Source organism: Hippocampus bargibanti, linkage group LG06 (genome assembly GCF_051943395.1).
Source record: "Hippocampus bargibanti isolate YZ-2025 linkage group LG06, ASM5194339v1, whole genome shotgun sequence".
In the NCBI taxonomy this organism is placed as follows: Eukaryota; Metazoa; Chordata; class Actinopteri; order Syngnathiformes; family Syngnathidae; genus Hippocampus; species Hippocampus bargibanti.
This window is the reverse complement of record NC_142739.1, coordinates 12,415,331-12,437,280: the sequence shown is the minus strand read 5'-3', so window position 1 is coordinate 12,437,280 and position 21,950 is coordinate 12,415,331. Positions and strand designations below refer to the sequence as shown.

The 21,950-nt window shown below is 39.8% G+C and overlaps 2 protein-coding genes across 25 annotated transcripts in view; one reads left to right on the top strand and one right to left on the bottom strand.

The window, feature by feature from the left end:
• The window catches only part of LOC148896512 (RNA-directed DNA polymerase from mobile element jockey), a 159,610-nt gene that overhangs the window by 10,831 nt on the left and 126,829 nt on the right, over positions 1 to 21,950 (top strand). For 14 of the 22 annotated variants that reach the window (XR_016115356.1, XR_016115357.1, XR_016115358.1 and 11 more), the window contains 6 exons: positions 1,229 to 1,283; positions 2,431 to 2,466; positions 3,687 to 3,719; positions 6,707 to 6,784; positions 6,898 to 6,966; positions 7,154 to 7,196. Coding sequence is in view for 13 of the 22 variants with exons in the window: in XM_088999090.1 (XP_088855216.1) it covers positions 1,229 to 1,283; positions 2,431 to 2,466; positions 3,687 to 3,719; positions 6,707 to 6,784; positions 6,898 to 6,966; positions 7,154 to 7,196 (314 nt within the window). In the remaining 9 variants the exon portion in view is untranslated. Of the gene's footprint in view, positions 1 to 1,228; positions 1,284 to 2,430; positions 2,467 to 3,686; positions 3,720 to 6,706; positions 6,785 to 6,897; positions 6,967 to 7,153; positions 7,197 to 9,367; positions 12,071 to 18,917; positions 19,028 to 21,950 lie in introns of those variants that run through there. The other 8 variants (XM_088999095.1, XM_088999087.1, XM_088999094.1 and 5 more) reach the window with 5 other exon arrangements.
• Positions 12,300 to 20,190, bottom strand: fxyd5 (FXYD domain containing ion transport regulator 5). 3 transcript variants are annotated; one of them, XM_088999098.1, is made up of 9 exons: positions 19,053 to 20,190; positions 17,052 to 17,097; positions 16,254 to 16,373; positions 16,063 to 16,113; positions 14,108 to 14,182; positions 13,752 to 13,781; positions 13,187 to 13,261; positions 13,061 to 13,106; positions 12,300 to 12,699 (listed from the first exon to the last, which is right to left on the bottom strand). In XM_088999098.1, exons 1-9 carry the CDS (start codon positions 19,062 to 19,064, stop codon positions 12,657 to 12,659), a joined length of 498 nt encoding a protein of 165 aa, XP_088855224.1. In that variant the 5' UTR covers positions 19,065 to 20,190; the 3' UTR covers positions 12,300 to 12,656. The 3 variants fall into 3 exon arrangements, with proteins under 3 accessions (XP_088855224.1, XP_088855225.1, XP_088855226.1); XM_088999099.1 differs by having other exon boundaries at positions 14,108 to 14,179; positions 19,053 to 20,102; XM_088999100.1 differs by lacking the exon at positions 14,108 to 14,182 and having other exon boundaries at positions 19,053 to 20,104.

The following is a 21,950-nucleotide window of genomic DNA, read 5'->3' as shown; positions in this document are numbered from 1 at the left end:
CTGCACACCCTCTCCAATAAACATCTGTTGTTTAATTAAGGTCTTTATTTTCCAATATGGGCATCGTAATAGTTTGAGATACTCTTCTAGTTTTGCCCATAATTTGGACTGCTCCGCATTTATTCGAGAGCAGGACCATAGAGAAGATAAATGGAATTAAGCAGTTGACAGCAGCCATGGCAGGCCCAAATGAGAATTAAGAAAATAGTTGAAAAACAGTATCACTATTTAGCTCACGTTTTCTGTTGAGCTTTACTTCAGTTCACCAATTTCATCAGTAAAAACAAATTCAAATTCCTGTGAAATGTGTTTTATCTGCCAGTGCTCATGAGCAAGAACCTGTAACTGCCTGTATGATGGATGTAATGTGTGTAACGATGGTTCTTTCCACGTAGTCATTAACAGTGGAGGAAACCAAACACAATGGGTATAGCTAACAATGACCAGTGGCAACAAAGGTCAGTGAGAGAGCTCCTTCTGTATTACTTGCATGAATGAATAGTGGTTTCTCATTCCATGTAAAACTCAATGACTTGTTCTCACCAGAGAGGCTAAGACTGGAACTTCCACTGGATGAGAGGTCATTCCCATGTTTTCCTCTTTTAAAAATATCAGCCGGTGTATTGTGTTGGAGACAGCTGGTGCTTCAGTTGCCAGCACGCACAACAGCTGTGTTTTACATCTTTGTGGTGCCGAGGCACTAGTACTTTTGGCCTTTTTATTATTCGGAATTTGCTTCCACTTGTTGTGTGTCTGTTGACTGGTAAATATTTCCTCTTCTGAAAGATAATTTGTCTTCTCCAAATTGCATTTTATGAAATCATTTAAATGTTTCTCAAAAGACACAAAGGACAGGACAATGTCAAACAGCCTTTTGCTTGCAGCTGACTATGCCGGAATTCTTTATTTTTGCTGAGCAGTGTGGGAAATAAAGCTCTCCTTCTACGTCTCGCACGCACCTCAAGTTGCAATGTGGCCTTGCGTGTATAACCTCAGACCAGCATAAACAACGCAAGTTGGACTTTTTAATTTTCCACTGAGTGCTTACGTGCTATCGCCTCTGTGTGCCAAACAAGACCAATAATAGGCATCGGTGAAGCCTTCCATCATAGAACCAAAAACACATGTTTTTTTCTCTTTTTCCCCTTTATTTTCGTTTCCAAGCTTCAGTGGCTCAATATGATAGCAGATATCTTTAACTTGGTTCCTCTTGCTCTCTCCCCGGCAGCATTTGAAGATGATGCGATTGTTGCTCCTCATTCTGCTGCTGTCATCTGCCACTGGTGAGTTCTCATCTCTGACGCAAGCAGCTGATAAACATCTGATCAGCCTTCGTGAGCCGGCATGCTTTCCTCATCTACCTACGTGTAATACTGCACGTGGTGTTTACACAGGCTTAAACAATGCAAGAATAACATTAAAGCCTATTTTGCACAAAGGAATGAGTCTCAAGGAAGTCAGACTTAAATTAAGTCCAAGTACAGTAATTATCAAAAGTCCACACGGCCAAGTGGAATTATGATAAATCACTTCAACACTTTTCCCACAAATCATGTGGCCGCTAATCTGTAAGATTTAATTGGAGAAAGAAAAATATTTTGGGTACGGGAAGTAAAAAGGAAACAACTAAAATAATTAAGGACCAAAACAAAAACTCCCAAACTCATATTAAAGCATGTTAAGAGCGAAATATGGTTCAAGTTTTTTTAAACCATTATTCCAATATTATATATCGAAGAACCTCAATACTGCTCATCACCCCCCCCCCCAAAAAAAAAAAAAAAAAAAAAAAAAAAAAAAAACATACACAGAGTGAAGCATGGTTTTGTTGCTATTATGCATCTGAAGTGGGGAACTTTTAGAAAAGGTGGAGGGAATTATGAACAGTTGCAAATACCAAAACGTTTTAGCACAAAATCTTCAGTCTTCTGCTAAAAAGCCATTGTGTAAGCACTTTAAATACATTTTACTTCTGCTCCTTAAACGATGAAAAATGTTATTGGATTCCACTGGTTAAAGATCACATTGTGCAAAAAAACCAATGATTTATCTTTTTAATGTTTTCTTCCGGTACTCTGGTTTCCGCCCACATTTGAAAAAAAAACAGGAAACAATCATACAAACAAGTTGATTGGTCACTCCAAATTGTCCTTAAATGAGAATCTGATTGTGAATGGTTTTTCATCGATGTGGGATAGATTCCAGCGCACTCCCGACCGACCTTTGTCAGAATAAGTGCATTCGAAAATGGATGGATGTATTATATCCTTTTATTTTCCTCCCATATCACAAAAACATGGCATCTGAACATGTAAACTTTTTATATCTACTAACCTGTTTGCATGTCAATGATTCATGGATTTATGGTTTTAATAATGAGCCCATGATTTTAAAACTTTGTGTGTTGAAATAGTGTATTCTACTTCACAGTTTTTTCTGATGAGATTGAAGGATCAACCTTTGATGGTATGTAATATATTACCTTACACAAAATATTCTGAAAAAAAATGAGGGGAAAAAAGCTGTCACGATGCCATCAGAGACTGTGATGGTACACTGAAAGTTGTTAAAGGCCTGTTCAGCACTGACAGATTTGTGTGATCATATTTTCATTTTATTATTTAAAAACATGTTTTGTCCAGTTTTTCATTGTAATTCACATTGAATATATAGCCATATATTTATGTAGATGCCACAAAAATTGACAAAATCCGACTTCAACGGACAGTTAGGACGGCGGACAAAATCTTTGGCACCTCCCTACCCACTCTCGAGGACTTGCACAGTGCAAGAATCCAAACTAGGGCGCGGAAAATCCGACTGGACTTTTCGCACCATGCCCACCACCTTTTCCAGCTACTCCCCTCAGGCAAGCGCTACCGATCCATGCGCACCAAATCCAGCAGACATTTAAACAGCTTCTTCCCCCAAGCCATTAACTCTCTGAACAGTAGCCCAAATGGAACTGTATGATGATACTTGTGCAGCGTGTTTTACCGGAAACAATATGTGTTCTACATACTTGGCAATAAAGATGATTCTGATTCTGATTCAGATTTTTTTCAGAATTTCTGGATATAGAAAATAATGTGGAAAAGCAAAATTGTACAAGTAGCACTTTTGCCAGTTCTGGTATTTATCAGGCTGTGAGGGTACACTGACTGACTTTCTAAATTCATAACATTTTGATAAATAGGAAGGTTTCTTCAGCCGTCATCTGTACTTTTTTGAAGGTGTCGGACGTTTCGCCTCCTATCCAAGAGGCTACGACCAGTAAGACTTTAGTTCGCTGACGAAGCCTCTTGGATAGGAGGCGAAACGTCCGACACCTTCAAAAAAGTACAGTTGACGGCTGAAGAAACCTCGTCATCGATGGACCACTCCTGTACGACTGAGAGCTTACACAGACATTTTGATAAATGGCTAATTGTGATCCATTGTATCCATTTATTTTCTACTGCGTACTGTATGCGGTTCAGCATCAGTCGATCCCAGTTTCGTGGGCAAAAGGTTGACTGTACTCTGAATCTGTTGCCATCCAATTACCCATGCACTGCCCATATAGACTCTCACACTGGATCCCACGCTGGCCGCGTAAATCTCAACCTTGCGTAAAACAATACCATGTAACCTGCTGTTGTGATGCAAGTGCAGCGTCTGAATCTATTTTCTCCTCTCATCAACAGACCAGGATGATGAGGATTCCTTTGAGGAAAACGGTGAGTTGATTGGCAGTTCCCAAGAGTAAATAGTGGAAGTCAGACTTTGCGTCATATGCGTCACTAATGCAAATGTTGTACATAATGGCAAATGTCCAAGAGAGAGTACAGGAAGGTTGTGTCTGCGTCAGTTATTGTCATCAAGCTTTCGGTACAGATTGTCCTGAATTTATGGGATGTGTGAACAAAGTCAGCCCATGTCGCTCCCACCCTCACCCATATCTCATCATTCATTAAATCCAGAATAGAATCAATTAGCTCCCTATAGAGGCCTTGACTATTGTGCCAAAAGGCCAATGAACATTTCGACGTCCCAGCCATCCTGCCTGCAGGTCAGCTAATCAACAGTGGCATTCTCATCTCCTCAGCACATCTCTCTGTGCCACTCCTCATTTTGTCTGTGGTGGACATATGATGGAATTACAAATCTGTTCAAAGCCGCCTAGAAATAGACACTATTTCCACAGTTACACCACCGCTATCAAGTTCTCACATTCTTATTTCTTCTGACTTCATTGGGAAATAACTCCAATGTGTCTCTTGCTTTTTGGCATGTCATATTCTTTGTCAAAAAGTTGAACATTTGTCTTGGGCTTTTTTGGAAAGCATAAAAAATGGACATTAACTCATTCACTGCCATTCACGAATTTATTCGGGAATTGAAAATATGACATTGAATGTCATTCCCAAATTTGTTCAGGTTTTTTTCATGCTTGGGTGCTGATAAAGCGCTGGTCATGGCCTGTGGCAATGTTGTTTCTTTTCCGCAAAGGGGCAGTGTAACTGGCGGGTATCTGGTTATTGGTTGCCACGACAACAAAAATATAATTTATATATACTTGTTGTTGTGTAAAAGTGTTTAATGTCTATATGTGAAACGTTATATGTGTGTTTTTCTAAAAAAATCGTATTTGATACTTTATTTATAATGTTTGTCATTGTCACTTCCGCTTCCGTGTCAGGTGTTGTAGATAAAATCGAGTACGGCGAGACAGACGGAACAAAAGTCTCGAGAGGGAGACACAAGCAGAGTAACGAAAGTCTCGAGAGGGAGACACAAGCAGAGTAACAAAAGTCTCGAGAGAGAGACAAGCAGAGCAACGAAAGTTTCAAGTCTACGTCGTTTATCTACTTTTGGTTAATAAGGTGAACACGTTTTCACTGTATCTACCCCGGTCAAGGATGACACTTCGTACTGATGTCACAACGTTTATTGTGAAACACTTGAACACCGTGAACACCATAAAGAACATTGAAACAACAACATTACAATAAGTTCGACAAAACATTCAGTCAATAAGGAAATTAATAACGTACCGTGTGCACCTTATTAACCGAAAGTAGATAAACATTGACGTAGACTTTAGACTGTTGTTCTCTATCTAGCAGTTGCTCTGTGTCTGTCTCTCTCTCTCTCTCGAGACTTTCGTTACTCTGCTTGTGTCTCCCTCTCGAGACTTTCGTTCCGTCTGTCTCGCCGTACTCGCTTTTATCTACAACACCTGACGCGGAAGTGACAATGACAAACATTATAAATAAAGTATCAAAGACGATTTTTTAGAAAAACACACATATAACGTTTCACATATAGACATTAAACACTTTTACAGAACAACAAGTATATATAAATTATATTTTTGTTGTCGTGGCAACCAATAACCAGATACCCGCCAGTTACAGGCAGAATTTCCCCTTTTTCCATGTTAGTGCTTTGCTCCAGCTTCAGCTGTTGTTAATGTGCGACATAAACCACTATGTATGCATTGCATTGTATTTTGAACAGCTGCCCTCATTTCAAGCTCATATAACTCCAGACCCAGATAATCTACATGGCTGTCATCGAATCCATCGTGTGTTCTTCCACTACCGTCTGGTTCGGGAATCGCCACAAAAATGGACAAAATCCGACTTAAACGGACAGTTAGGACGGCGGAAAAAAATAATTGGCAACGCCTGACCCAATCTCGAGGACTAGCACACTGCAATAATCCAAACAAGGGGGCGGAAAAATCCTACTAGACCCTCCGCACACTGCCCACCACCTTTTCCAGCTACTCCCCTAAGGCAGGCACTACCGATCCATGTGCACCAAATCCAGCAGACATTTAAACAGCTTCTTCCCCTAAGGCATTAACTCAATAAACAGTAACCCAAATATAACTGTATAGTGCCTCTTTGCAATTTTTTTTATGATGATACTAGTGCAGCGTGTTCCACCGGAGACAAATTCCTCGTGTGTTCTATATACTTGGCAATAAAGATGATTCTGATTTAGGAATGAACTCTTTCTTTCTGATGGAAGAAGAGAGTTTAATGTTTCTAACGTTGTATTGCATGTTTATGTGGTCCTAAAACTCAATGTTATGTGAGTCCTGGAATTCAAGTGAAAATGACAATAACCCTGGCACTGGAGTGGACACAATTTTGCACATGTCTGGCAGTGAATGACTTAATGTGGAGTAACAAAGGTGTTGGTGAATGTAACTTAAGTTCAGTTTTTTTAACCATACATAAATGATAACCTTCCTCACATCCACCGACAAAGCAAAATCCAAACGTAAATAACAAAAGCTTGCATTTCAGATTTGCAATTGGGATTCTAAATGTCTTGCGATGTAACTACTTTCTGCTGTTTATTGCTTGTCTGTTTTTGGAAATACACTTTTTAACCACTGTGAAGGCCCTCTGATCAGAAAAAAAGATTGCATTTATGCCTCAGACTTAAAACACAAATTCATTGTATCAGCAATTCATTGTATCAGCAGGTTGAGATTTGGTCTGGGTTTTTGGATCTCTCTGACAACTGTGTTTTCCATGTGCTCACTTAGCGTGTTTGTCATCAACTCCCCATTTCAGCTCATGGCGATATAAACCTCTTTCTTTCCTCAAGTGCCTTTTTTCACCAATAAAAGGCTGTTCTCACCAAAAGCTAGGCTGTTCTTTTGATATGGTTCTGAGGTGCCATTTGCATGTTTCTTCTCTTACAGAGATAATAAAGGAGGTCGAGGACAGAAATGATTTTGTCACATTTGTTAATAAAACCAAGGGAGCAGAGGTCACAACCGGTGAGTAAACAATCAGCAGTTGCGACCAAGTGCCCATAATTAACAATATACAACAATTGCAAGGAATTACTACTCGCTTATAGTCAAACGCAAATTGATGTTTCTTCTTTCAGATCAACTCACTCTGATTGTTATCATTGGCGCCGTGACCGTGTTGACGATTTCAGTTGCAGTAATAGTTGGTAAGTTTGTTTTCAAATCTCAATGATTGAAATGTGAAGTCGTGGCTGTTTCAGGTCCACTGAAGACAAATGCACGATCAGAAACCCCTTAAAACGCTTGGCTGCAATCTCGTGTGCCATTTAAAATGGTGACCAGCTCAACAAATATGTTTCTGCAGCTCTGACATTTTCCATTTCTGTTTTGCAGTTGTAATGGTTGTGAGACGCCACATGCACAAACAACAGCAAGGGTAAGGTCACAAGTTTCATTTTATTGCTCTTTTTTGTTTAGCTTTTAAAGAATTCTGTTATGGATAGGAGGCTTTATTTGTGTAGCATGGAGTCCAACTGCAAGTTCAAGAACCTGTCTGGTGGCTAACAGTATCCCTGCCGCCTTAAACAAATTGCTCCATGTTAACTAATCCAGCAGGATCAAACCGGAGAAAAACACTTATAGGGCAAAATGGAACCAGCTTCCAGCCTTCTGAGCCTGTTTGGACTCGCTATGCAATTACCAGCACAGCCTGAGGTTGTCACACGTCACCGTTTGAACACACCCCAACTGTTAGCTTCTCCATCTTAGCCATCAAACAAGAACCTCAAGACAATAGGCACTACTGTGCTGGTGTGACCTAATTGAACAAGTCCTAACCTGCTCTACTGCTAACCTCATGACCTTCAGGGTAAGGCATCCATGGTCCTATGACAAAAGTGCTCTTGCCACATTCAAGTAGCATAGCAGCCATCAAAACAGGACTATAACAATTATGTGTATACATGCATTTTGTATACCAGCCCAGCAAGTTTCAAAGAACCTGTACATTTTATTCTGAGCGGATGATGTGTCTTTAAGCAAGATCTTCATATAATGCCCCTGCTGTTATATTACAGTCACATGCACGTATCCCTTCAAAATCTGGGTGAAAAGTATCCGGGAATTAAATTATTTAAGTACCGTATTTTCCGGTACATAAACTGCACCGGAGTATAAGACGCACCCCCAATGAATGGTGTATTTTCAAACATTTTCCATATATAAGGCGCACCAGAGTATAAGGCGCACTTTCAATGAATGACAAAAGTTTTCCAAATAAAATATATGAATATATCAAAGTTTTCCAAAGATAAGGCCCACCACATTATAAGGCGCTATAGTAGAGGCTGGGGTTACACAACACTTCTTCTCCAGGGTTAAATGGACTCGTGGCTGTTGACAGTCGTTGCGAGACCTGTTGTGGCTCAATATTACGGTTTTGCACATTTACAGTATACAGTTGACCTTTTTATTTTGCGATGCTTAGAATATCTTGTTTTCTATCCTTTCACCCCCCCCCCCCTCCGCCCACCCCATCCCCTTTCGATTTGTTGCTGTGGACTTCAAATTTCCCCATTGTGGGACGAATAAACGTTTTCTGATTCTGATTACTTCACATAAAAGGCGCACCTGCCTATAAGGCGCACGGTCATCCTTTGAAGAAAATGAAGGGTTTTGGGTCACTGCAGCAAAGTTATGAAAGAGAAAAGGGAAAAATAATACATAGAAAAACAACATCTATGAGCTGCTGTATCCTCTGTTACTTGTAGAACGCCACAGTGCGCTTACATGTTTAGCATGTTTTTTTTCACGCTCCAGAGAATCCAAAATGGTAATCATGATTAAATGTACTATACTTAATTCTCCAGCCCAAAGTCTGAAAAACTAATTTTCTGAAATCACCTAGAATGATATATTTTTTTATTTGTAATCGTTTATCAATAACACCAATCATGTCTCACAATGATGGCAGTTATCGACAATGATTTAACAAGATAGAAAAAAAATATATAGACCTTCAATTTACATGGCGGGCCACTTATCCCTATTTACTTTATTGATTGTGGTGTTGTGGTGTCACTCTACAGAGCAGAGCTTTTCGGAGTGTTATAAAGACTTGCTCTACACTACAGTTTTGGTCAATGTGTGGTTCCAAAGTTCAAACATGATGCCCATGATCTTGGAGCATTTATTGAGCCAACATTCAAGTCAAGCTTGAAGGGTTGAATTCCACTGCATGATTACTGGCTGCCTCCTGGGCCTGCTGCAATATGTTTTTGTACGTGCATGTGTCAGTCCTGTTTGCCGCTGACTGATCTCACTGCTGAAAAGACGCTTAATCACACAGCAACCTCTGGCTTGTTGGATCAACAAATCCACCCAGGGTGATCTGTGTTTTGGGGCAGTGCAACCTCTGTGCACCGGCCATGACTGTGCTGCTTGAGACAGTCATGCATTTCCTGAGTTCCGACACTCGAATGTTCCTCCTGCCGCTAAACGCAGAAGTCGCCCAAAATATCTCGAGGATGAAATGTTTGTTTTTGCTCCACCTCACCTCATCTGTCTCTTCATCCCCCTTTTACCACCACCCCGTTTGTCTCACTATAGGATTTACTCTGTACCTACCGAGCAGGGCCAGAAAGGGGCAGTCTAGTTCCTGGAAAAACACCGAATCTGGATCTCTCTCTCTCTCTCTCTCTCTCTCTCTCTCTCTCTCTCTCTCTCTCTCTCTCTCTCTCTCTCTCTCTCTCTCTCTCTCTCTCTCTCTCTCTCTCTCTCTCTCTCTCTCTCTCTCTCTCTCTCTCTCTCTCTCTCTCTCTCTCTCTCTCTCTCTCTCTCTCTCTCTCTCTCTCTCTCTCTCTCTCTCACACACACACACACAAAAGAGCGACTCAGCAGGCAATATCATCTCATTGCAAAGATTATGCTTCTTTTATAGCTTTGTATATTGCTTCTGCAAAGTCTATCAATCCTTAAGTAATGCTGTTATATACTTTTTTGTGTTCCTCCTGGTTTTTTTTTTACCCAACAAATATTTAATTTAGGGAAGATATTATTCTAATTAATTGGACTCTGTTTTGGGAATCTAAATCAAAAGGCAATAAATAGTTTTAATGCATTTAAAAAAAAACTTTGAATAGATATGTATATATATTTGCAAGGGCAGAACTCCTGTTGTGTTTTATTATCAGAAATAAGCTACACAGCAAAATAATATTTAATTTAGTGAAATGGTCGTGGACTGTGACTAATTTTGCTCCTCCAAACTAAACCAGCCTCTTTGGTTTCTTGGTCGCTTGTCTGACAATTTTTGTTACTGGCCCATTAAAGGACAACCGACGTCTCCGGACAAGTTGTGTCCATAATTTGTAAAATGGCTTCAAATGACTTCTACTGGGTGTATTTTAATAAGATTCCACCGCGTATAGCTATATTTTACGTTTTAAGACTCGCGCTGAACATTCAGGAAGTCTTGTTTTTGAGTTGGTGACGAGTCCTCACGTGACATCAGTGAAGGACCGCCTCCTGACCGTAAAAAAGACGCATTGTAGAGTCTTTCCATCACATCAATGTATTTTGCTGTACTGTTTTTTTTAACCCTTGTGTTACATCCAAAAGCCGCCAGCAGAGGGAGTCCAAGCTCCATGCAAGGAATGTATCAGCCTGTGGAAACGGGCTGATTCATTCCTCACAGGAGCTGGTCGCCATTTTTCTGCCTCTTTTGTGGGACGTTACATTGCAGTCCAGATGCCTCAAAATGACACGGAAGGACTTCTTTAATTGATGGCAAACATATATGCTTTCCTCTTCAGAACTATTAGAATCATATTCATAACTGGATGTGTAACAAGAAAGCATATTATCCGAATCTGAAGCCATTGTTTTTATTCTCCAGCAATCCAAGACGTCTTGGCGTGACGTCACGAACTGAAAATGTTCTGAAAATGCCCAATTCGCAGCTCAATTTTTTGCAGATTTTGGACACTTTAAGTCATTTTTATTGGTGTTTTGCATTTGACTAAAAATATCATACTGCGTGTTTTGGATATTTTAGATGCTATAAAACGTTTTTCTGATGTTAGTTAAAAACAAAAAGGTGACGTCGGTTGCCCTTTAAGACTGACAATGTGCTGTTGAATAGAAGAGAAAATGTACTCAGCCATCCTCTTATTCTCATCAGCACCCCAATGGAAACTGTCAGGACAAACTATGGCGCTCAAAGCAAAAAATAATTGACTGCTGTGAGTAAGGATGTTTCCTTTTCTCTTTTTGTTTTGGAAAATTCTCTCTTGTGCAGCCTGTAAATAGCCGTACGACTGCCACGGAGGCAGGTTAATGGCTCACAGTCATTGAAGGAAAGGCCGGGTGTGAAAATCACATGAATCAAATAAAGCCTAATGGACGATTGGGGAACAAAGCAACAATCCCTCCATTCCATCCATACAGAGCATGATGTTTCCCTGCTGTCGTTTTCACTGAAATCAATTATTCCCCGCGAAGCACAGCTTTCATTTCAACAACACGTAGTGCTGGTTATTTGGGCGGGAGGGGGGGGGGGGGGGGGGGTTGAATTGGATTGGGTGTGCCTTTTCAGTTTTCACTCGCAGCGGAGCTCTATGAGAAAGGCAACACGGAATTAAACTATGCATTTGGAAACAAATAGGATACCATTGTGCTTTCCTATTACACCTTGCCGCACTTTATCACCATGTCAGCAATTCAAAAGCGACAATAGAATTATTGATAATCAACATTTCATTTTCTTCAACGTATAAATAGCCTTCTCTGAATGGTTTTGTAAATCTTTGTGCAGGCAAGACATAATTTGGCCAAACTCCCATCATCCCACATGCATCACTTTGATTTTAAATGCCATTGCATACGTTTGATCCAACATTGGAGACTTGATTGTCTCTCATGTCCAAGATGACAGAGCATCGGCATTATGGCCTTAGTCCATGTAACTCCCTTCCTTGTTGAAAGCCTTTGGTTGGTGTGAAATATTTACCAATATGGCTGCAAAAGTCAAGGGTAATTTTTTTATATTTATATATACTTTTTTATATTTATATATACTTCTGTATGAACCACTTTGTATGAATATTTCCGTGTTTTTTTTCAACAAGTAATTTAAGTACACGGTCCTACAAACAACATTTAATAAAAGAGTTAAAAACATAAAAACATACATTTGCACAACATATCATTTGCTCATTTAGAATGTGTTTGGATCCAATATCAGTTGGAATATATCTGTATAATCCAGCAATAAACAGAATTGATTGTTATTAAATGTGTTTTGAAAATGTACTTGTGTTGTTTTTCTCTCACACCGGATTTTTTTTTCTTGTTGAGGTAATGTGCCTTTCAGTCAGGATGGTTCTCTAGCTATATTCATTAGCGGCGAACCACGAAAAGATTCAAACGGCCTTTACAGACCAGCATGAAGATGGCAGGTTTAAAATGTTACAATCTGACTTGCAGATGGAATTGAAATGCTGTGTACACAATTGCCAGTAAGACTCATATATGAATATGATTTAACGGAAATAAATGTGTTTTTTATTGAAGTTTGACAGCAATTTTCAACAAATTCATTACCACTTTCAGCTTCGTAAACATATTTCCCATGTCAGCTTGACATGGCGTGGCCCATTTTTCAATCACTACTTATGACAAAATGTCAAATTTTCAGTTTATGGTTTCTTTTGTTCCAGACAATTTACCTAGCTGACAGTTTCAGCTGTCAATTCAGCCTTTGTCACCCTAGTGACAGCCAAAACTATCAAGTAGGTAAGAGTTATTACAACAAGTAATTATAAAATTAAAAGTACTTTTTTTCTGGAAAAAAATTAACGTTATGCCAAATTACACTAATTACCAAACAAGATGACCATCATAATGCAATATCTCCTTTTCTTTGCTCCAGACTATATGACCTGTAAAACACAAAACAGCATCTTAGTAAGCCAATTTACTACTCATCTGAAAGCAAATCAACCCAGGACATTTTTTTTGTAGTCGTATTAAAGACTCTTCTGATTTTGATCATTTAATCACTGCAAACGTCTTCGTCAGCATTCCGTTGTACTCAAATGATTGATTGTGCATTGTATGTTCTTCACTGGTCTAATATAAATTGTGGAGCTCTCAGCTCCGCTATGATAAAAGCAGATAGCCTTCGTGCATAGTGGAACTGTATTTTACTGTAAAAAAACAGCCTTTCTTAAACTAACCCACAAACCGTTTTTCACTGCATGCTTTTGACAGTATATGAATCAAAATTAATACTTTTCTTACTTTGATGACCTCTTGTGACACTTGGGAAGGCGACAGACCTTCCCACCTACGCAGGTAAGACATGAAAAAAAAACCTTAAATTTATCATCTCAATTTCAAGAAATCACCTCTAAATATTATACTTACAGCCAGAAACCATGAGGCCGATCAGGAAAAGAAGTCCAGCGATGGACAGTCCTGTCACTTGCAGGGGCCACTCATCTAAGAATAACAAAGGTGTATGGCAAAGTCAGACTCAACATACTGCAACACACCAATTTCATTTTGTTTTTCTTTTTGCTCGCCAGCCAAATGGAATTAACCCAGTTTACATTAATTTGAATGGCAATTGTTGTTTTTAAATTGAAGTTGCACAACATTTGCTTTTCAGAAAAGCGAATTAGAAAATGGATGGACAGATGAACGGACACAGAGTGCCGAATCTGTCTGCTTGCACCTTGTTCAAATTCACCTAAATTTTGATACATCATCTGTGCCACGACTTAGACTTTAACTTTTAAGGTTGAGAGTGTATGCCGCAGACAATCACATGCCAAATATACTGTCGAGGAACAACCTCTCACTCACATTTACATCCATGATCAATTCCAATTTCAACTGGAGCAAGCATGCATGAACATGGAAAGCAGGTGGAAGACTACACGGGTAGAACAAGTAAACTTGAAAGAGGAGAGCAGAACTAATTTCTTACCATATGTAAAACTTTCATCCCAAATTGGATCTACAACAAAAGTAGAGAAATAAATTAGAAGGTAACAAACAGGAAACACATTCTGGAGAACCAACCAGAGGTGACACATCTTATAGCTCAGCTGACACATTTGATGACGGTGTATCACAGAAATCTTATCTCCTCTCGCAAAACTACAATCGGGCATGCATCTGCCAGCAAGACAGGAATTGAGTTGGCCTGTTACTTCAGTCTGCCATGACTTTTGTTTGGAAGGCTGGGAATAGTGACATTATCAGCTTGCCGTGAGACAACAATAAAAATTTAGACGCCCGGGGCATGTAATGTGACGATGGAGTAGAAAAATGTTTGGTTACCCCAGGCAAGCTCTTGATAGGTCTTGTTTTTGGTGCTTTTGTTCATGGTGGCTGGGGAAAAGGATGTTAATGCTGCTGTCAAGGGTGGGAGAGGGAAGGAAAAACAATACATTATACGATACATATTTTCTTCCTGGTACCTTGCAACATAGCAACGATTCACTTCATGTTTAAGAATCTATTTGATGAGTTTGGCTATGTTTGCTATTTGGTACACTCACTTGTAAAAAGTTCATGTCAGTTGTCAAAGCTCAGTGCGCTTAAAATTCCCCCAAAAAAGCTTAAGGAGTATACTAATATTTGAGCTTATGAGGTACTTGTAAGTCGAATGGTTTAATACTTCATCCTACCAAATATGAACATGTAAAGTACTTGGTAGAAAGGTAGATAAGGAGACTTGGTGGTGGAATGGGGAGGTCCAGGAGTGTATCCAGAGAAAGATGTTAGCAAAGAAGAAGTGGGACACTGAAAGGACGGAAGAGAGTAGACAGTATTACAAGTGAACATTTGTGAGCAACAGTATGGCTTTCTGCCAGAAAACTGTACGGCAGATCCAGTGTTTGCTTTAAGAATGTTGATAAATAAGTACAGAGAAGGTCAGAAGGAATTGCACTGTGTCTTTGTAGATCTGGAGAAAGCATCTGACAGGGTGCCCAGAGAAGAGCTGTGGTATTGCATGAGGAAGTCTGGAGTGACAGAAAGGTACGTCAGAGCGGTATAAGACATGTAGTATGACTGTAAGATAGTTGTGAGGTGTGCTGTCGGTGTGACGGAGGAATTCAAGGTGGAGGTGGGACTCCACCAGGGGTCAGCTCTGAGCCCCTTCTTATTCACTATGGTGAGGGACAAGCTGACAGAAGATGTTAGGCAAGAATCTCATTGGACCATGATGTTTGCAGATAACATTGTGATCTGTAGCGAGAGCAGGGAACAGGTGGGGGAGAAACTAGAGAGGTGATAATATGCCCTAGAAAGGAGGGGAATGAATATCAGTCGCATCAAGACGGAATAGATTTGTGTGAATGAGTGAGATCCAAGTACAAGAGTGATGCTACAGGGAGAAGAGATAAAGAAGGTGGAGGATTTTAAGTACTTGCGGTCAACTGTCCAGAGCAATGGAGAGTGTGGAAAAGAGGTGAAGAGGACAGGGTGGAATGGCTGGAGCAAAATGTCAAGCTTGATAGAAGGGTTTCAGCTAGGATGAAAGGAAAGGTGAGACCAGACGATGGTGAGACCAGACGTGAAGTTTGGACTGGAGACAGTGCCACTGAGGAAAAGACAGGAAGCAGAACTGGAGGTAGCATAGCTGAAGATGTTGAGGTTTTCTTTGGGAGTTACCAGGTTGGATAGGATCAGGAATGAGTACATGAGAAGGACAACTCGTATTAGAGGCTTTGGAGAGACAGTCAGAGAGGCCAGACTGAGATGGTTTAGATATGTCCAGAGGAGAGCGAGTGACAATATCGGAAGAAGGATGCTGAGCCTTGAACTGCCAGGCAGGAGACCGAGAGGAAGACCAAAGAGGAGCTATATGAATGTTGTCAAAGAGGACATGACGGTAGCTGGTGTGATTGAAGAGGATGCACAAAACCGGGTTAGATGGAGGACACTGCTTCGCTGTGGCGACCCCTGAAGGGAAAAGCCGAAAGGAAAACACCGAAAGGAAAAAAAGGTTCTAAAGAAGTTTTAATGATATCAAATTTGTTGTAACAGTATTTGCACCATGCAATGATAATAAAGGCTTTCTGTCTCATAACTTTTTAGCAGACCTAAATGATAGACACTCACTCACTATAGTTCCATTATTGTTCCCTTCAACAGAATGACCACATGATGCATTTTAGACCCATGCCCATGCCCCCTTACTACGATTTACTCTGTTTATGACAAACTCAATGACTTCACCCGCCGAGTGCTCCAAACACATCAGCAACCTCCAGGATGGAGACTATTACCTGGCATGGAAGTCAGCTCACTGTGGTACTCTGTTGTCCCCTCACTGGAAACTACAGCAACACAAAATTTCACGATAAGTCACATCTGGTTAAATAACAATATGTAGATAGCTAGAAGGATGGATGGATAGAGGTTTATTGTTTTTGTACTTTAAATCTAATGCAGCTAAAATCACATCCAAATACCGTACCTGCCAAGGTTATCGTCTCTGTTTTGGTGGTGCTGATGTTGATGGAACTGATGTTGATGATGCTCTGGTTAAAATTGATCACTAAAGGGTCAACAATACTCGTGGACTCCTCTCCTTTTCCTGTGACAACAACTTCATTTTTTCACCAAAGAAATCACAACACCACTAAAATATTAAATGATGGGAGCTAATAATGAACAGATCAGATATTGGAGTGTAAAGTTCAGCTGTGATAGCCTTTGACACTGCGTAGAGAGCACATGTAATAGTAATAATGGTGTTTGCAGTGGAAGAACAAAGCACCAAATGTGACCGCATTCACACAATGTCTGTTTTCCTGGCTCTCACATGACAACCAGTCTAGCCATGCAGAGCAGAGAGGCCTTTGTCAAAGTAATGGTCTGTGAGTGTGGCATGGTAACAGTACACAGATGTGGCTCTCATGAAAGCTCCAGTGACCACAAAGCTGGATGGTTGTGGGATTGTTGTGAACCACTCAGAGGCCCCCCGTCTACCCACTAAGACACTCAGCACCTTTCCATTACAATCAAAATCCTTTCAAGTATTTTGTTTTTCTTACGTTTAAGGTGCATTTTCAACAAGTTTGCATGATCTGCGACCATTTTATTTAAGTGTTTCCGTCAGCCACATCTAACATACGTTAACTGGCCAATCATAACGTAGCGAGATGCAGGCTCTGACATGCACACGTCTTTGCAATCACAAAAAGTGAACTGTATAATAATGGTTCAACTTTGCCATGATAGCATTTACGATGCAGAAAATTGTGGCACTTACCATCTAACAATGCAGACAGCATGAACACCAGTGACGCCAAGTAAATCTAAAATAAAACAACACATATTGATGTGGTGTGAAACAACTAAGAATATTGTACAATAAAATAAAGTTAAACGCCATATTAAGTTAACACAAAGTGGTGATTAAAGACTATACATAGTATCTTGTAATTTATTAACCAACCAAGAAAAGAAGAAAAAAAAATCTCATGATGTCACTTTGTATTAAAAGTGACTGTCTATTATACATTGGTGCTTTTCTATCCATGATCTATAGTGCTTGAACTCATTCGGCAAGTGGATTTTTGTCATGAGCCACTTTGGCGTTCCGTCTTGCCTTGGAGAGAGTCACAACATTGAGACTGAATAAATGCTAAATCATTACATTGTTTTATTACTTGTACATAAAAATAAATAAAAATATAAAAAATAAATAAACAAATAAATGAACCAACAAAGATAATAAACAAATAAACATAAAAATAAATAAATAAATGTACACATACCGTATTTTTCGGTGTATAAGGCACACCCAAAATCCATTTACGCAGGTGTGCTTTATGCTGTATGTGAAATAATATTGAGCCACAACAGGTCTCGCAACTACAGCCCGCACTCAGCAGCCACGACTCCATTTCCCCCTGTAGAAGTAGTATGCAACCCCATCCTCTACTGTAGCACCTTATGACGGGGTTTGCCTTATATTTGAAAAAAATATATATATTTACAGTACATATTATTTTTGGATAACCTTTCATTCATTGAAGGTCGCCTTATACTCCGTGTGCCTTATATATGGAAAATGTTTGAAAATACATCATTTGTTGGGGATGCGCCTTATACACCGGAAAATACGGTAATTAAATAAATAAACAATGCATTACTTGTTTTGAAATCAGTCAACTATTGTTGTTTGTTGTATTGTTATTGTTTGTCAAATTATTGTTCAAGTGAGTGTAATCAGGGTAACAAAACAATTGTAAATTCTCCACGTTTTTTGTTACTCCTAGAAATTAGACATTTAGGGACCCATTTTAGCGAGGATCACAGAAGTTGACAAACGTAATTTATTTTATGTTGTCATTGATGGTTGCGATGGTTACAACTCAAACAAACCATAGACAAAAACAACAACAATAGAAATCATAGAGAACAAACAAGGTATCGTTTAGTGCACAACAGGGTAAAATAGGGAGGCTCATTTGACATTGCAGACAGGAAGTTTGCATTGTGGTTGATGCCACATTCGCTTCCTCTTCAAAGCAACACTGTTGTCACTAACTTTGGTGTATATACCCTTGTTTTTAAAGATGCACACACAGCAAACACTTCATTTTTCTTTCTGGCAGAAAAATGAAGGTACTGTGGAGGCTGAAAATTATGTTCACTATCCACCCACACCATTCTGAGACGAACTTTGTATCGATCAAACTTCATAACCTATATCAAATATGGACCTGTCACCAGTTAAAATGTGAAATTGGACGTGTCAACATTTTGATTGTTAGTGGACATTCTTTACTTGCTGACTTACACACAGTATGGATTCCTCCCCCATAAATGAACCAAAGCCTCTACAGCAGGTCTTGATCTTTTATTCCAGCCCATGTGTAGACTCGGGAGGAGGCAAAAAATAGGGCTAGCTGCAAGTTTATTCCTTAGTGTCGCTGTGTATAACAGCATTTCCACCCTATATTAAATGAATATTTGACCTAACCTGGTGGCAGCTTGTCCTCCAGGATTGGAAGAGTGTGACAGGTGAGCATGGAGGCTGCTATGAGCAGTGACAGCTCACATTAGCAGGTCATGCCAATCTTCATCTCATTGCATAGCATATGTCAAAGCTGAGGCCTGTTCCCCTCAGGGCTCGTAAGGCTTCCACCCCGTCATGACCCACCCGTTTGTCACATCTCCATCTGCCTGCTCATGTCATCCGCCTTCAATTGCCCTTCACCAAAACAGGCCTTTCAAATCATCCAGCGGAGGCCATCGTGCCTACCTTTGTATCCATTGTGTCAGGCAGCCCGTGTCAAAGCTTCATCCTCTTTATCCTCGTCCACCATGAGGGGTTTTCTTCCTCATTTTGAGAGGCTGATGAGGTAACGGCCAAGCAGTCACACCCACATGTTCACGACTTCCTCATCCAGGCATGTCAACTCTGTCGCATTGGATCACTCCTCCCAACGACGCATCCTTGGTCTTACACTCGCTCACTCTGTCACTCCAGCAATATCAACAAAAGAGATCATTATTATCACATGTACACAATTTCTCCATAAACAGATATGTATGTACAAGAAATATGGCAGGGAATATCATGTGGCCATGTTATTTGGTTTAATGGACCACATAAAGTGATGCAGCATGATGGATCTTGCCCCACTCCTTATTTTTTGACACCTGTGGACTACGGTAAATAAACACTGGTATGTTTTAAATACTGTACACTTGAAACATATCAGAAAGAAAGACATTCTGAAATTGCTGGGCATTACCATATTTTCCGCTTTATAAGGCGCACCCAAAAGCCTTGATTTTCTTCAAAAGATGCTGAGCCTTATACACAGGTGCGCCTTATTGGTGAAGTCATATTGAGGTCCAACAGGTCTCGCAACTTCTGTCAGCAGCCACCAACTGACTCCATTGCCCCTGTAGAAGCGGTAGTGCGTAGCCCCAGGCTCTAATGTAGCGCCTGCGCCTTATAATATGGTCGGCCTGATATTTGGAAAACCTTTATATATTTATATATTATACAGTATTTGGAAAACGTTTTTCATTCATTGAATTTGTGCCTTATAATATATATGGAAAAAGTTTGAAAATACACCATTATTTGGGGGTGCGCCTTATACACCGGAAAATACGGTACTTTAACTGCCTATAATGGAACGTCCTCAATGACGATGTTTGTGATTACTATTTTAAATGCAATACTGTAATCAAATGTCATGATACACAATTCGCATAAGACTGTGGATATTTACATCATGTCAGCATCATTCTTTCAAATCACCCCTCCGCCGATTAATGTTCCGCGGACATGCAGTTCCTGTATGTCTTAGTGTGCGTGTGTGTGTGTGTGTGTGTGTGTGTGTGTGTGTGTGTGTGTGTGTGTGTGCGCGTGTGTGTGTGTGTGTGTGTGTGTGTGTGTGTGTGTGTGTGTGTGTGTGGGTGTGTATGTTAGAGCAGTGGTCCCCAAACTTTTTTGCCCCATGGACCGGTTTAATGTCAGACAATATTTTCACGGACCGGCGGATAAAGAAACTTTCCAAAGACGTTTGTTTTTTTTTACTCATTTTGCTAGCTTACGGTGGGCTAATTTTAGCGGTATGTATCACCTGACCTCGACAAGCGTTTTGAAATGCGTCAAGAGTGAGTCATAGTCGGATGCAATCTGGTAAATTTTCATTTTTCATTTTATGTAAATTTTTTTTTCTTTCTGCGCTGCCTGGTACCAAATCACCCACGGACCGGTACCGGTCCGCGGCCCGGGGGTTGGGGACATCTGTGTTAGAGAGTATTCACACAAAGCCTGCAATTCATCCACATGTGCAGAGGAGTTTCTGTCCTTCTGTTTGTAACTAAGCCTATTGTTTGGCATAAATTAACAATTCATGCTGAGCATATGTCAGGTCAGTGATGTGGATTTATCACTTTATCTAATAATACCCAAACTTTGCATCAGACTTCATTTCTGCTGTGTGCTTGACCTTCTGCTGAGAATAACACTATCAGTTTAATCATTGGTTGTGACTGCTTCATTTTCGTCAACGCCCACATCATATAGTCACAAGGACAAAACCAAAGTTATTATTCTTACTCATGATATTTGCGATAACACTTTGTTTTACTTTAGAGTGGTTTTGTGAAGAAATACTTAGCGCCTATGTACAAACAAACTCAATTTAAATGACGTGCTTCTTTAGGTTTTTAGGTTTCATTCAATGCGATTGGAAACAGTTATAGTCTGGATTCAGAAACAGATCTCAACCTCGTAGCTTCAGGCAGAATATGTATATGGACGTACTGTTATAGCATTAAGTATGCAAAGCAGATCTCGTTAGTTTACTCACTATTTGCCAGGGTCGTAAGGTTCCCAAAGTAGTTTGACATCAGATTTTCATATATTCATCATTATCATCATCATCACCTTCATTGTAGGAAGTTCATGGAGACCCATGTTAAGTCTCACTAATGTGCTTTTGTCTCGTTGCCCTTGGCACAAGTGCATGGTGGTTCCTGGCAAATGGTGCGATGTATATTTGCATTCTACAAATGGGCCTCTTTTGTTCGAGTTCGACTCAGTAATGACGCGTGGACACTGCAACTTGTTGGATTAATATGTGAGCCATTTTTAAAAGTATTCAAATCTGCTGATTGCTGTTATGTTATGGTGGGGGAGTCAACTGGTCGCTGTCCTGTGAATGGTTTACTGGCGTTCTTTCCATATTGGTCATCTGTTTGTCACTATGAAAACCCGAGCCACCATCATTGCATCAATCCAGATCAGGCACCTGGCCTTGATCTTACATTTGTTTCACTGCAGTCGAGGACAAATATATAATATTATTAATCAAAAAGTAAATACAAAAATGAAGTCTCTAGAGTTAGAAAATCACATTCAGGAAAATAGATGCCAGTTTAATTTTCGAACACCACAGAGCAACACAATTTTTAATCAGAGATGGGTTTCTGTCATCCCAAGTGTAATTATACCACTGGTTAAAAAAAAGAAGAAATTAACCTTTTCTCCAAGGACATCCGGTTTACGAGATTTTTGTATTTTTGTCTTATACATAGTTTTTATTGTAAAACAAAAAAATTACCATATATTGGAATTTATTGCTGACATTTTAGAAAAAAAAACATTAATTTGTGACCATGATGATTATTACTA

Bases quoted from the DNA above. Each gene is read 5' to 3' on its own strand.
- fxyd5 (XM_088999098.1), bottom strand. The intron at 16,114-16,253 runs GTACGGTATTTG...GTGTTGCTGTAG, and splicing joins AGAGACGATAACCTTGGCAG to TTTCCAGTGAGGGGACAACA. The intron at 13,782-14,107 runs GTAACCAAACAT...CTTTTGTTGTAG, and splicing joins CTATCAAGAGCTTGCCTGGG to ATCCAATTTGGGATGAAAGT.